We start from the raw sequence: 12,521 nt of genomic DNA, 5'->3' as shown, positions 1-12,521 counted from the left end.
AGTGATATCTGAGTTGAAACACAAGATGGACTCTTGATCTATCGAGATCTCTGGCCATCACTCATCGATCCGAGATCAGGGGTGTCAGTGCATTGCTCTTATTCTATTTTTCATATTACATCAGCATATAGATTCAACAGAACTCAGTAGGGTCTTAACAAATGCAGCATAAATAAAAGATGTAACAACAGTAGATAGAACATCAGTGACACCAGCGTCTATGGAAGTTGTGGCAGCGGCAAAGAAAAGTTGGTGCCGCCAATTCTTGGAGCAGCGACGGCTGTTTTGGTGTCGCCTGATGTGTCTCCTGCAGATGATGTGGCGGCGGCCAATCTTGAAGCGGTCATGGCTGTTTTTGTGTTGCATGATGCAACTCCTGCATATGATGCGTTGGCGGCGGTGAATCCTTGAGCGGTTGTTGGAATGTCGCCTAATGCAGTTTCTACAAAGGATGTGTCTATGGCATGAGATCTTGGAGCGGCTATTCGAGCTCCGCTTGATGCAGCTTTTGCAGATGACATGTTGGCTGTGGTAAATCTTGCAGCGTCACCTGGTGCAGCTTCTGCAGATGACCCGTTGACGGCAGAGAATCCTGGATCAGCAGTGGATGGAATTGCTGACACAACAGAGACGTCAGTGATTGCTGCAATTTTCTTCTCCTTGTTAATTGATTGAGGTTGATTGTTGATTTTTTATCAATTCCAACAACAATTGCACTACATTTTGCAGACTTTTGTGGATGCTGGCGAATGAATCCAACTCTGTTGCCATAAGAACTTTGGCTGTGATACCAATGTTACGATCCCCATGGAGATCTAAAAAAATCATGAAATGGGACAATGGGTGGAGAGGAGAGTAGGAGAGATGGAAGAGGTAGGAGAGAAGAAGAGAGAACAATATGCGAACAAACTCTCAAGAACCTCCGAATCGAGAGTTCTGGCCCTCACGAAAGCTGGATACAGCTAATCGTGCCAAGAAACTACAAGTTGATCTTTCATCAAAAGTCCCTCTAATGACCTTACAAGGGGGTACTTATAACCCTACGATTTCAAGAATCAGTTATCTCATCAGGACTCTAACACCTATCCTCGGAAATTTGGGTTTTGTCGCTGCTTGGAAGGAGTTTTTTTCTTAGTCTAAATTGGCAAGAAACATGTAGGGTTTGACTGACCCAGTCTGGTCCCAATTTTTAGCAAGGACCTAAACCTTATTAAACTTTGGTCAGGTTCTGATCTGGTCTTCTCCGGACCCCGACCGGTACGTATCTGGTCCCTCTCCAGTCATGTTGACTAGTGAATGTCAAATAATAAAAATAATAAATGGCATAGAAAAGAACAAAAAATAAGACGGAAAGAAGATAAAAAAAGAAGGAAATAAGACAAAAGGATGAATACAAGAAGATGAAGAAGTATAGAAGAGTAAGGGTGGAAGAGTAGGGTGATACAAACCCTGATCTAGGTTCGTATCGGAAGGAGGTTGGAGGACGAGGTAAGGTAGAGAGGAGAACCAGAATGGTCGGGGGATGGCCGAGCTGAGGGGGTACGGATCGGCTGGGGACGAGCCGCCTGAAGACGCGGTGAAGTGGAGACGATCGTGAGGACGGGATCGTAGAAGGAGAGAGAGAAACCAGACCTAGACGAGGAGGGGGCGGGACAAGAACACTTCTTCTATCTTCTTCTTGGCTGCCCTCCTAAAGGGAGGACATTCCCTATTTAAAGGGAAATACATAATATCGAATGACAAGAACGCCCTTGTGGGCTAACATGACGAAAATAAAAAAAGAAGGAAAGAAGACAAAAGGATGAATACAAGAAGATGAAGAAGTATAGAAGAGTAAGGAAGGAAGAGTAGGGGAAGAAAAAAACAAGAAAAGAAAGATGAGAACAAAAAAAAACCAGGAAAAAGGATGACAAAAAATAAGAAGAGAAGAAGAAGAATGAAATAAGAGAGAAATATGAAAATAAAAAAGAATATGAAAAATTTATAGCAAAGAAGAAGAAGAGAAGAATAAGAAAGGAAGATAAAAAGATTAATAAAAAGCACAAGAATAAAACAGGAAGAGGAGAAAAACAAAATTAAGGAGTAACATAGGTAAGAAAAAAGAAGGGAAGAGAGGGGGGCGATGGGGGAGAGAAAGGGGGGACTAACAGGGGAGAAGGGGGGTGTGAACGAAAAAAGAGAGAGAAAAAAAAGGAGGGTGGTGAAAGGGAGCAGGGAGAGTGGCCGGCGTCAATGGGGAACGGGGTAGGAGGAAATCCAGTCCGGTTTGGTTAAAATGGTCTCCGGTCTAAAATGACGAACCTTAGAAACATGGCACTGGTTACAAGTATCCCAAGCTTCTTGGTCGTAGACTGATTTATCCATGCCCTGGACGCCATACATGAAGATATTAATATGTAAAAGTTTACTGCTCTATAAAGCTTGTAGGCATGGAGCGAGCATAAATATTTTAATTCATAACAATCATACCTCAGCTGATTGCAAAGTATACCTAAGATGCCAGAGTATGACTCAAGCGAGATGGCTTGCTGAAGAAACTCCAAATTAATAAATCACTAGCGATTCATTATATCATTACCATTCCCACAGTTAATCTCTCTCCTTTCATCGCTGAAAGGATACTATGAATAATAAAAATAAAATCTTAATTTTTGTCGTTAATTTAACCTTTTTAAAACTTTGGAATTTTATTATTACAAATTTTATGCATAAATTATCCCCTCTATTTTTCTTACTGCTTTCATTTAATCCCTACTAACCATCAAAATCGTCTGAGTAGCCTAAAAAATCAATGCTAAAAACTTTCAGAAAAAATGGAAACCTGTATGAAAACTAAGTACATTGCTCAGTCAAGGAGACCATCCATTCATCTCATTCAATTAGCTTCCCTGACATTCTCCTGGAATCACATCATTTAAAAACAGGAAGTGATCTGGGTGTAAAGATGGCTTCCAGATCCTTGTCCAGAGCCTTGGAGGGTCTGGCCTTGGAGTCTAGAGACGAAGTGATAGAGGTGCTCCGGCTCCTCTTCCCACTCCACAGCCCACCCCACACGCTCTGCGCCACCGTTGACGACGACGACGCAACGACATCATCTCTGCTGAAGCTCGCCTTCGCCATCTCCCTGAGCTGTCTCAGCCATGGCCTCTCTCCCTGCCCAGAGGCATTTCTCTCACCACCACCACCACCACCTTCTTGCACTGGAGAAGACAAACTGGCTGCCATCTCTTTGAAAGTAGCGCTTGAAGGGAAGAAGAACAGCACCAGCCCAAGAGCAGCCCCCTGCAGACCAAGGAAGAAGCTAACCCCATTGCCACTCAACCGCCGGACCTGCTTCCAAAGAGCATACCAGGCATTACCCATCTGAACCCAGAAGACAGCAACGACAAGTGCAACCAAGGCAACCCCAATTCTCCTTTCACAGCCTCTGGACAATTCCCCTCTGAGCTGCCCCAGACAGCACCCAAACACCACCACCTCGGCGGCCATGGCGAGGATCTCCGCTAACTGTGCCTTCTTCTTTATGAAAGGCTTCTTCAGGACCAGGAAGAAGAGCTGAAACGAAGTCCCCACCAGACAGATCAAGACCATCCCTTTACTCGGCCCCTTGCTGTTGGCAGCCCCGGCGATGGTGGCGACGGCGACCCTCTTCAGCGTGTCAAGAACAGGGTAGTATATGCGGAGGATGCCGAAGAGCTTCTGCAGGAATGGGGCTTCTGCATCCTCTGTTTCGTCGTCGGAGTCGATCAGAGCGCCACCGCGGCGCTGCTGCCGGCCGCTGCCGGTGAATTGGGAGAGCATGTACTTGGGGGGGCCTCTCAGGTCCTCAAACAAGGGGCCCAGCTTCGGCAGCCATGGTGAATTGGAGTCCTTCTTCCAAGTCCACTGCCCCCTCTTCCCTGGGCCAAGAGTAACTCTCACAAGCTCCTGCAGACAGTGGAATTTCTGACCCACTTGGTGCACTTCTTTGTATTCCAGGAGCCTGCCCAGGGAGATGCCAGCGGAGACAAAGACGAGCAGCGCCGCCGTCGCCGAGCCCACCATGAACAGAAGCACCACCCCGGTGAAGGTTGACCATGGAGAGGGCCCTGGATCATGAAACCATGCCAATTTGAGATCATTTTACCTATATGAGATTTCAATCTCATGCATTAGATGAAGCAGTTGGTAAAAATAAAAATTTATGATGAGATTGAGAATATGGTTAAAATATTTGATGAGATTGACCATTGGTGAGAATTATGAGATTTTGGAGATGGGTTTTGTTGTTTTTGATTACCTCGGATTATGAAACCATGCCAATTTGAGATCATTTTACCTATATTATCCTCATCTTTATATGAGATTTCAATCTCATGCATTAGATGAAGCAATTGGTAAACATAAAAAAATTAATATAATATGTAGACTATTTTACCTACTCGCTAATTCTTATTGAGAATATGGTTAAAATGTTTAATGAGATTGACAGTTGGTGAGAATTATGAGATTTTGGAGATGGGTTTTGTTGTTTTTGATTACCTCGGATTATGATGGAGGCTGATGCTTGGCAGATGCATGGGACTGCGAGGAAGGCGAGGAAAAGCTCAAATCTTGGGAGGGCAAGGGCGCCGTACTTGTTCTTCCCTGCAGACTTCTCCTTCTGCAGCTTCAGGAGGAGGAGAAAACCGAGATGGAGCACCGCCAGGCCGCCGCCACTAATGGCTAACCAGAACATATTCCTCCCAAATTCTGTCCATCTGCCGACAATGATAGTGATGATGATGTTGGTTGCTTATCATGTTCATGATGATGAAACTACTCCCAAATTCTGTCCATCTGCCGACAATGACAGGGATGATGATGTCAATTGCTTATCTTGTACATGATTATGAACATATTCGCCCCGAATTCTGTCCATCTTCAAACAATGACAAGGATAATGATTCCTTATTATGATCGTGATGATCAACATATTCTTCCCAAAATTCTGTCCATCTGCCGACAATGACAGGGATGATGATAATGATTGCTGATCATGATCATGATCATGATGATGAGGACGACGATGATGATGATATAGCATGTGATTATGTATTTGGACTCTGAGATCTGCTGATTTTTAGTGCAAAAGTTTATGTGAAAAATTAACTGTTGGAAAGTAATATTATTGCTAAGCTATAAATGATGTGAGAGGATAGATGATGATGACCCATCTGGACTTTGGGATCACCCACTAAATTAGAACTTAATTGGGGAAAAGTAGGAAGTTTCCCTAAAAGAAAGTAAGATTATGATGATGAGCCTCTGGACTTTTAAATGACTTGTTAAATGTCAATGTAATTCAATAAGGTTGGAAACCTTTGCCAAGAGAAAATGGATTATTTTATCTTTACAGATTATGAGAGGTCTGATGGATATTCTTGATTTTTTTGTTTTTGCTCTCTTATTAGTTTCCCCACCAAGTAAAAATAAAAAGTTAATGCAACTGACGATCAAAAGTATCTTACCCATCTTGGCCTTGGGATCGAACAATGTATCCAGCTTCTGGCTTCATACTCTGATCCTACACACAAAAAAAAAGTTCTTCAATGAGAGGACAAAACGAAAGGGAGGGAGGGAGGTAGATAGAAACAGTTAGACATAGAAACATAGAGCATGAATAAGTGAGGCAGAGAGAGAGGAAGAGAGAGAGAGAGAGAGAATGATTGAGGCAAATAGACAGAGAGACAGGGACAGAAAATCAGTGTGGTAGACGTACAGACTGAGTGATAATCACTGAAGTATACAGACGGAGAGAGACATAGAGAGATATAATCTTGAGGCAAACAAAGGCAAAGAGAGACAGAGATGGAGAGAGAAGCAGTGAGGCAGACAGATAAAGACAGAGACAGAATCAGTACAGCAGAGAAACAGAGATAGATAGAATCGGTGTGGCAGGCAGACAGAAAGAGCAAGTAGAGAGAAAGAATCAGTGTGGTAGACAGATAGAAAGAGACAGATAGAGAGAGGGAATCAGTGATGCAGAGAGAGAGAGACAGAGATAATCTCTGAGGCAGGCAGATAGACAGAGATATAATCTATGAGAAAGACAGACAGAGATATAATCTTTGAGAGAACAGATAGAGAGAGAGAGAATCTGTGAGGCAGACTGACAGACAGGGACAGATATAATCTGCAAGGGAGACAGACAGACAGACAGACAGAGACATAGAGTGATAGAATCAGAGAGGCAAACAGACAGCAAGAGAGAGAATCAATGAGTAAGACACACACACAGTCAGGGAGGCAGACAGAGAGGGAGAGAGAGAAAAGATAGACAGAGAGAGATCGACTGAGAGAAAGAGATGTTCACCTCAAAAAATGAAGTATACTCCATGGCAGTGAGGGGGGTCCCATAGAGAAGATCATTGGGACTTAGACCAGCCCTCTCCATCAAGGAAAAGCCGGACACCTCAAGAGTGGGCCGGCTCTCCCACGGCAGACGCAGATAAGGAATGCTCCACTGCAACCCCCTTGCAAACTCATAGAACTCGACAGGCAATCCAATTCCCAGCCATCTTGACTGAGCAAACACCTGGATATGAAAGGCAACTCTCTGAAAATCAAAACAACACAAGATGATTAGATTCAGATCCATGATAATCCAAATTTATTCTTTCACCCACATCTGAAAATACAAAGATATGATAATCCATGATAGTCCAAATAAATTTTAGTAACTAGACGCTTTAAATAGAACAAGATATTTGCTTTTGTCAAAGCAATAAATTTTAAATTGATGAAACACGACAGTTCTAAGAAAAGTGATCATTTTCCAAATGAAGACCCATTTTAACATATGAAACAAGTTGGACGGTGAAAATAAATTATGTTTTAGGCAATCAGATCTTTGTTAAAAATGGAAAGAGTGGGTTTATCTATAGAAGTTGAAGGCTAGATACTCAAAGAAAATAAGTAATCGGCAACTATTGATCATAAATTCTGAAGCAAAATTGTTGGAAAATAAGATAGATGGAGGCAGAACGATGGAAAGAGTCCACCACCCTGGGGGAAAAAACAGCATGAAATGGCTCACTATAAGTGGTCCTAGTTTTGGATCTTCCAAGAAATTCCCGCAGCAGATCCTGACTGAGTTTTTTTCTGGTCCTTTAATAAAAAGATTCACTACTCTTAAAAAAAAGAGGAGGTCAAACAAATAAATATTTCCTTTTCAATATGGTTTATAGGGAAGATGAGAACCCTTGGTCGAATACAAAAGGCCCTCAATACCCAAAAAGGAATATAAACTTCTAAAATCCAAAAAAAATGAAATTTGGTAGGAAGAGTTGAAGCATACCACGAGGTTCCTAGTCGGCTCAGATATAAAATAAGATGATTGTTGGGGAAGCAAATCCGCTGATAGAAGTCTCGCTGTTGAAATAGATAACAATGCTGCAACTAAGCAAGTTGCCAGGAATATTGCAGTTATCACGCCAGAAGAGATGGAAGATATGATCGGCGTGGAGTCTGCATGGATTAACAATCATTTAAAGCATCAAATGGATGATCTAAAATTGTACCACCTAAATTTCAATTAAAAAATGTGAAAAATGAGCTGAAGAATTCATTCCATGGCTTTTATATTAGCAGACGCCTGGTTCCAATGGAGGACACCGATGGATAAAATAAATCAGGTCTAATACTTAATTGATTTCAGGATCAGCAATTTTACATCAGTAAATATCAATATTATATCCTTAAAACGCGTTTACAATAATAAAAAATATTTTATTATTAAACAGTTGGAAAAGAATGAACAGATGACACAAGTAAACATGATTTTTGGGAAAATTCACTTGAATCAAATAAAGAAGAAAGATTAAATTACACAATTAGCTGCCGAATGAACAAAAGAACCGAAGAAATCACGCTACAGCTCTTACAGTGTCTCACATAAAGAGTACTAGAAGCCAAATTCAGATTCCCAGCAATATCTGCGGTTTTGTTTTCAAGAACGTTCAGAGAGACAACATCTTCATATGCGCGTACTTGTAAGAGGTATGTGCTTCTGCTAACTTCACGAAAGCTGTCAAGAAGAAAGGATAAACCTTCAAAAAACTAGATTTTAACAACATACTGTTTACTCTCACAATAAAAATCGTAAAATTGCGCACTTGCCTTTCTAAATTTCCCCCCAAAATTTCGATTCCAGAAGAGTTAAAACCGAAAACAGGCTTCCCAAACTTAACTAAAACTGGAAACAACTCCGACGATGTTCTTGCGCCAGTCCATGAGCTGAGGGTCACTGCAGGCCTTCTGGTATCTATTTTTAATTAACCCATTAATAATAATAAAAAAGTGTTGCCTGAACGATTTCCAGCAAGAAATATGAAAGATCAACGCAGACTGAATTGAAGGTAAATACCGTAAAGGAAAGTGACTGGCTCAGCCGGTAGAACTGACGTTCCCTGGCGGCTAAGTATGGAAGCAGCTTCGAATTTCAGGGTGACCACCGCAATCGTCGACACGTTTGTAATCTAAGGGCAAAAGTGTTCTTAATTAGTTTTGAGAACCCAAGAACACATTTTTGTTGATTAAAATGTAAAAATCTCTCGACCCATTAATTTCTTCAGGGGAAATTGTAGCAGAAATGTGTTTCAACAACTTTCAAAAACACATTTTTGTAAACTAGAATGTAAAAATCTGCCGCCCATGAATTTATACCGTTAAAGCGTTTCAAGCAGTTTCAAGAACACATTTTGTTAATTACAATGTAAAAATTTCTCAACCCATGAATTTCTTCTGGGGAAATTGTACCAAAAATGTGTTTCAACAACTTTCAAGAACACATTTTTGTTAAATAGAATGTAAAAATCTGCCGCCCCATGAATTTGTACCGTAAAAGCGTTTCAAGCACTTTCAAGAACACATTTTGTTAGTCAAAATTGTAAAAATCTCTCGACCCATGAATTTCTTCAGGGGAAGTCGCTCCATTAAAGTGTTTCAAGAACTTTTGAGAACAATTTTTGTGTTTCTATCAAAATGTAAAAATCTCTTGACCCATAAATTTATTCAGGGGAAATCGGACCATAAAAGTGTTTCAAGAACAGTCAAGAACAATTTTTTTTATTAATTGAAATGTAAAAGTCTCTCGACCCATGGATTTCTTCGGGGGAAATTGTACCGTAAAATCGTTTCAAGAACTTTCAAGAAAACATTCTAATGAATTCAACTGTAAAAATCTCTCGACCCATGAATTTCTTCAGGGGAAATTATACCATAAAAGTGAATCTTCGGTTCCCGAAGCTGATTTTAGAGGTAGGGACGATCAAACCAGAGCTAGCTTTGAGAGCGCGGAGAATCTCGGCTGAAGAATTGACCACGGGCACAGAGAAATTCACATAAACTCTCAAGTTCTTATCATCGTTCGTCGCCTCCACCGATCTTTGCACGCCGTTGACAGGAACCAAACGTCGAGGAATCCGAGTTGCCACATCCACCTCCACATTTCGCCGATCTAAGATCATGATAAAAAATCATACCAAAAAAAAAACGAATTTTTTTTAAGAAAAACGAGTGGAAGGATTTCATGGATTACCGTAGCGTAGAAAAAGGGTCGAGTTTTCTGTTCTTGTGAATAAATTTCCGGCATTATCTGAGCAGAAATTCTTCTCCATCGCCAGTACCAAACGACCGTAAGATGCGTTCTTGGGTATATTCACGATTAGAGAATACTTCAATCCTGGCTGAAGAATTTTGAGGGTTGAATGCAGCACCCGGCCCCATCCATAAACCAGAAGCTGCAACGAAGAACATAGATAATGATCTGTGATTTTCTCTAAGATGATTTTAAATTTCGAGAAATGGTAGCCATTCTTGTAGAATGTCAAGCAGTTCAGTAGATTTGATCGTCATGCTTGAGGGTCGACTGTTGATTTTAGCAGATCGGGGTACATGATGGTTGAAGATGAACTTGAAATCTCAAAGCAAATTAAAATGGTTAAATTTCTTTTCGTATACGAAAGAAAGGTAAAATCAAAGAATTTCCAGAAGATTCAATCAATGATGATTGAAGATGAACTTGAAATCTCCAAGCAAATCAAAATGGTGAAATTTCTTTTCGCACACGAAAGAACGGTACAATCAAAGAATTTCCGGGAGATTCAATTAATGATGATTGAAGATGAACTTGAAATCTCCGAGCAAATTAGTAGAGAAATTTCTATTGATATATGAAATATAGGTACAACCAAAGGAGTTGAAGATGAACATGATATCCCCGAGCAAATTAATTGTGAAATTGCTTTTTATATATGAAATAAAGATACAATGAAAAATTTTTCAGACATCTACTTACGTTGCAATCGCTCGGAGAGCATCGGAATCCGCCGAGACCCGAGCAAGATTCGCTAAATGTGATATTGATTCCCACATTTTCGGCGCTGGTGAATGAAGAAAGAACCGATATGGAAGCAGTCGGAGGAATTGTATCTGCGAAAACCCTAGATATATCAACCATTTCCGATCTCCATGAACGCAAATCAAACTTATTTAACAAAATGAAAGAAAAGAAGGTTTCTCAAATCTCAACCAACAGTCCACTTGTAATCAGCGCAAACGAGCCCGCTTGATCTTGATCCTCCCGCACAGACTTGAAATTTGTGAGGACCATCTTGCAACGCAGAGAAATTTACTCTCCCGGACAAACAATTTGCGGTTGTTTGTTCATCCAGCTGCAGCAAATCACAAAAATAAGTAAGAAATCGCCGCAGTTTTCAGCTCTAATCCATGATTTGAAAGCCGGAAATGATGAACAGAAAATCAAATTCCCGTTCTAAACAAAACTCACAGATTCAGAGGCGCATTTCTATCAGACGATCAATCAGCATCGCGGAAACTAAGATCGAGGTAAACAAGAGATTCAAACCAACCCACCTTGCAATTTACAGCGCAATCACCGCAGGAATCGCCGCTCTTGCCGTCAACGATATTAAACTCAAATGCAGCAGCAGCGGAGGAAGAGAACACTCGAGGAAACTCCAAGAATTCGATCTTAATCCCTCCATCTCCTTGCCCGCGAGCATTCACCAAGAACAGCAAGAACAAACCGGCAATCAGTAGCTCCGCTCTACCCATGAACTCGATCGAAACAATCTTCAGAGAAGAAATCTCCGAAGAACTCGAAAACCCGCCATTTTTTCACCGCAATCGATTGATTCTCTGCGAGCAGAGGAAGGATCAGAGTGATGAATATCTCTGCTGCTCTCCCAGCCGAGAACTTCGCGAATGGCGGAGAAAAAACTACAATCTTTGCAAACCTTTTTATATTTTTTTTATAATTCTGAACTGGGATCATGAGAGATCGGATGAATGGTGGTGAAGAAAACAATAACAGTTTTTTTTTTACAGAGATTTTGGATTAGATGAGAGAGGAGTTATTGCGGCTGCAGAGGAGCAAGAACAGGGAATCATCAATGGCAGCGGGCCAGACGCGATCAGAAATTTTAAAAAAAAATTGTTTTTTTACTGCACGTTGAAAGTTCGTTAGTTTGCGACCGTTGCATGGGAATTTAAGAAGGACGTTGTATTAAATTGCGTTTTTGGAGGGAAAAAACGATTAAAATATTGGTGAATTATTTATTAAAACAACGGTAAATTTCTAAGTTTTGAGCTTTGGAGATGAAGGGTGAAAGAAGAGAACTTTGGCTTGTCTCCTCCGTGTAAGATAATTCTGGCTGAGGAAGAGACAAAGTTAGAGAGAGACTGACAGAGATAGAGAGAGAGCGAGACAGAAGAGAGACAGAGAGTGTGTGAGAGAGAAAGAAAAAGGGACAGAGAGAAAGAGAAAGAGAGGAGAGATAGAGAGAGAAGAGAGAGAAAACTTGGAAGAGACAAAGTTAGAGAGAGACTGACGGAGATATAGAGAGAGCAAGACAGAAAGAAAGAGAAAGAGAGGTGAGATAGAGAGAAAGAGAAAGATAGAAAGGAAAGAGAGAGAAAACATGAAAGAGAGAAAGAGAGAGATAGATAGAGAAGAGAGAGAAAACATGAAAGAGAGAAAGAGAGAGATAGATAGAGAACAGAGAGAAAACATGAAAGAGAGAAAGAGAGAGATAGATAGAGAACAGAGAGAAAACATGAAAGACATAAAGAGAGATAGATAGAGAACAGAGAGAAAACATGAAAGACATAAAGAGAGATAGATAGAGAACAGAGAGAAAACATGAAAGACATAAAGAGAGATAGATAGAGAACAGAGAGAAAACATGAAAGACATATAGAGAGAAAAAGAGAGAGAGAGAAAGCAAGAAAGAGAGAAAAGAGAGAGACAGAGAAGAGAGAAAGCAAGCAAGAAAGAAAGACTGAGAGAAGGAGAAAGAGAAAGCAAGGCGAGAATGAGAGAGAGAAGAGAGAAAGAGAGAAAGAGAGAAAGCAAGAAAGAGAGAGAGAAGAGAGAGAAAGGAAGAAAGAAAGATGGAGAGGAAGAAAGAGAAAGCAAGGAGAGGGAAAGAGAGAGAGGGATAACGAAAGAAAGAGAGAGAGGGAGAAGAAGAAAGCAA

General features: G+C 40.8%; 1 protein-coding gene across 1 annotated transcript; it reads right to left on the bottom strand.

Moving 5' to 3' along the window:
* Nucleotides 1–2,802: 2,802 nt before the first annotated feature.
* Nucleotides 2,803–11,304, bottom strand: LOC144700744 (uncharacterized). Its single transcript, XM_078572237.1, has 13 exons — nucleotides 10,897–11,304; nucleotides 10,553–10,694; nucleotides 10,319–10,452; nucleotides 9,560–9,761; nucleotides 9,240–9,478; nucleotides 8,387–8,498; nucleotides 8,140–8,284; nucleotides 7,905–8,047; nucleotides 7,319–7,488; nucleotides 6,335–6,577; nucleotides 5,490–5,545; nucleotides 4,522–4,739; nucleotides 2,803–4,088 (listed from the first exon to the last, which is right to left on the bottom strand). The coding sequence occupies exons 1-13, from the start codon at nucleotides 11,095–11,097 to the stop codon at nucleotides 2,911–2,913; spliced, it is 3,183 nt and encodes a 1,060-aa protein (XP_078428363.1). The 5' UTR covers nucleotides 11,098–11,304; the 3' UTR covers nucleotides 2,803–2,910.
* Nucleotides 11,305–12,521: the final 1,217 nt, after the last annotated feature.

The sequence above is a fragment of the Wolffia australiana genome, chromosome 3, assembly GCF_029677425.1.
Source record: "Wolffia australiana isolate 7733 chromosome 3, ASM2967742v1".
Taxonomy (NCBI): domain Eukaryota; kingdom Viridiplantae; phylum Streptophyta; class Magnoliopsida; order Alismatales; family Araceae; genus Wolffia; species Wolffia australiana.
The sequence above is the reverse complement of the archived record's forward strand: the minus strand, read 5'-3'. Positions and strand labels throughout refer to the sequence as shown.

What these genes read in the sequence shown, in the direction of transcription:
- LOC144700744 (XM_078572237.1), bottom strand. Translation starts at nt 11,097, where the DNA reads ATGGGTAGAGCGGAGCTACTGATTGCCGGTTTGTTCTTGCTGTTCTTG. An exon ending in AGTATACTTCATTTTTTGAG is followed by an intron (nt 5,546 to 6,334) that starts GTGAACATCTCT and finishes TTTTGTGTGTAG; the next exon opens with GATCAGAGTATGAAGCCAGA. An exon ending in CGATCCCAAGGCCAAGATGG is followed by an intron (nt 4,740 to 5,489) that starts GTAAGATACTTT and finishes CATTGTCGGCAG; the next exon opens with ATGGACAGAATTTGGGAGGA.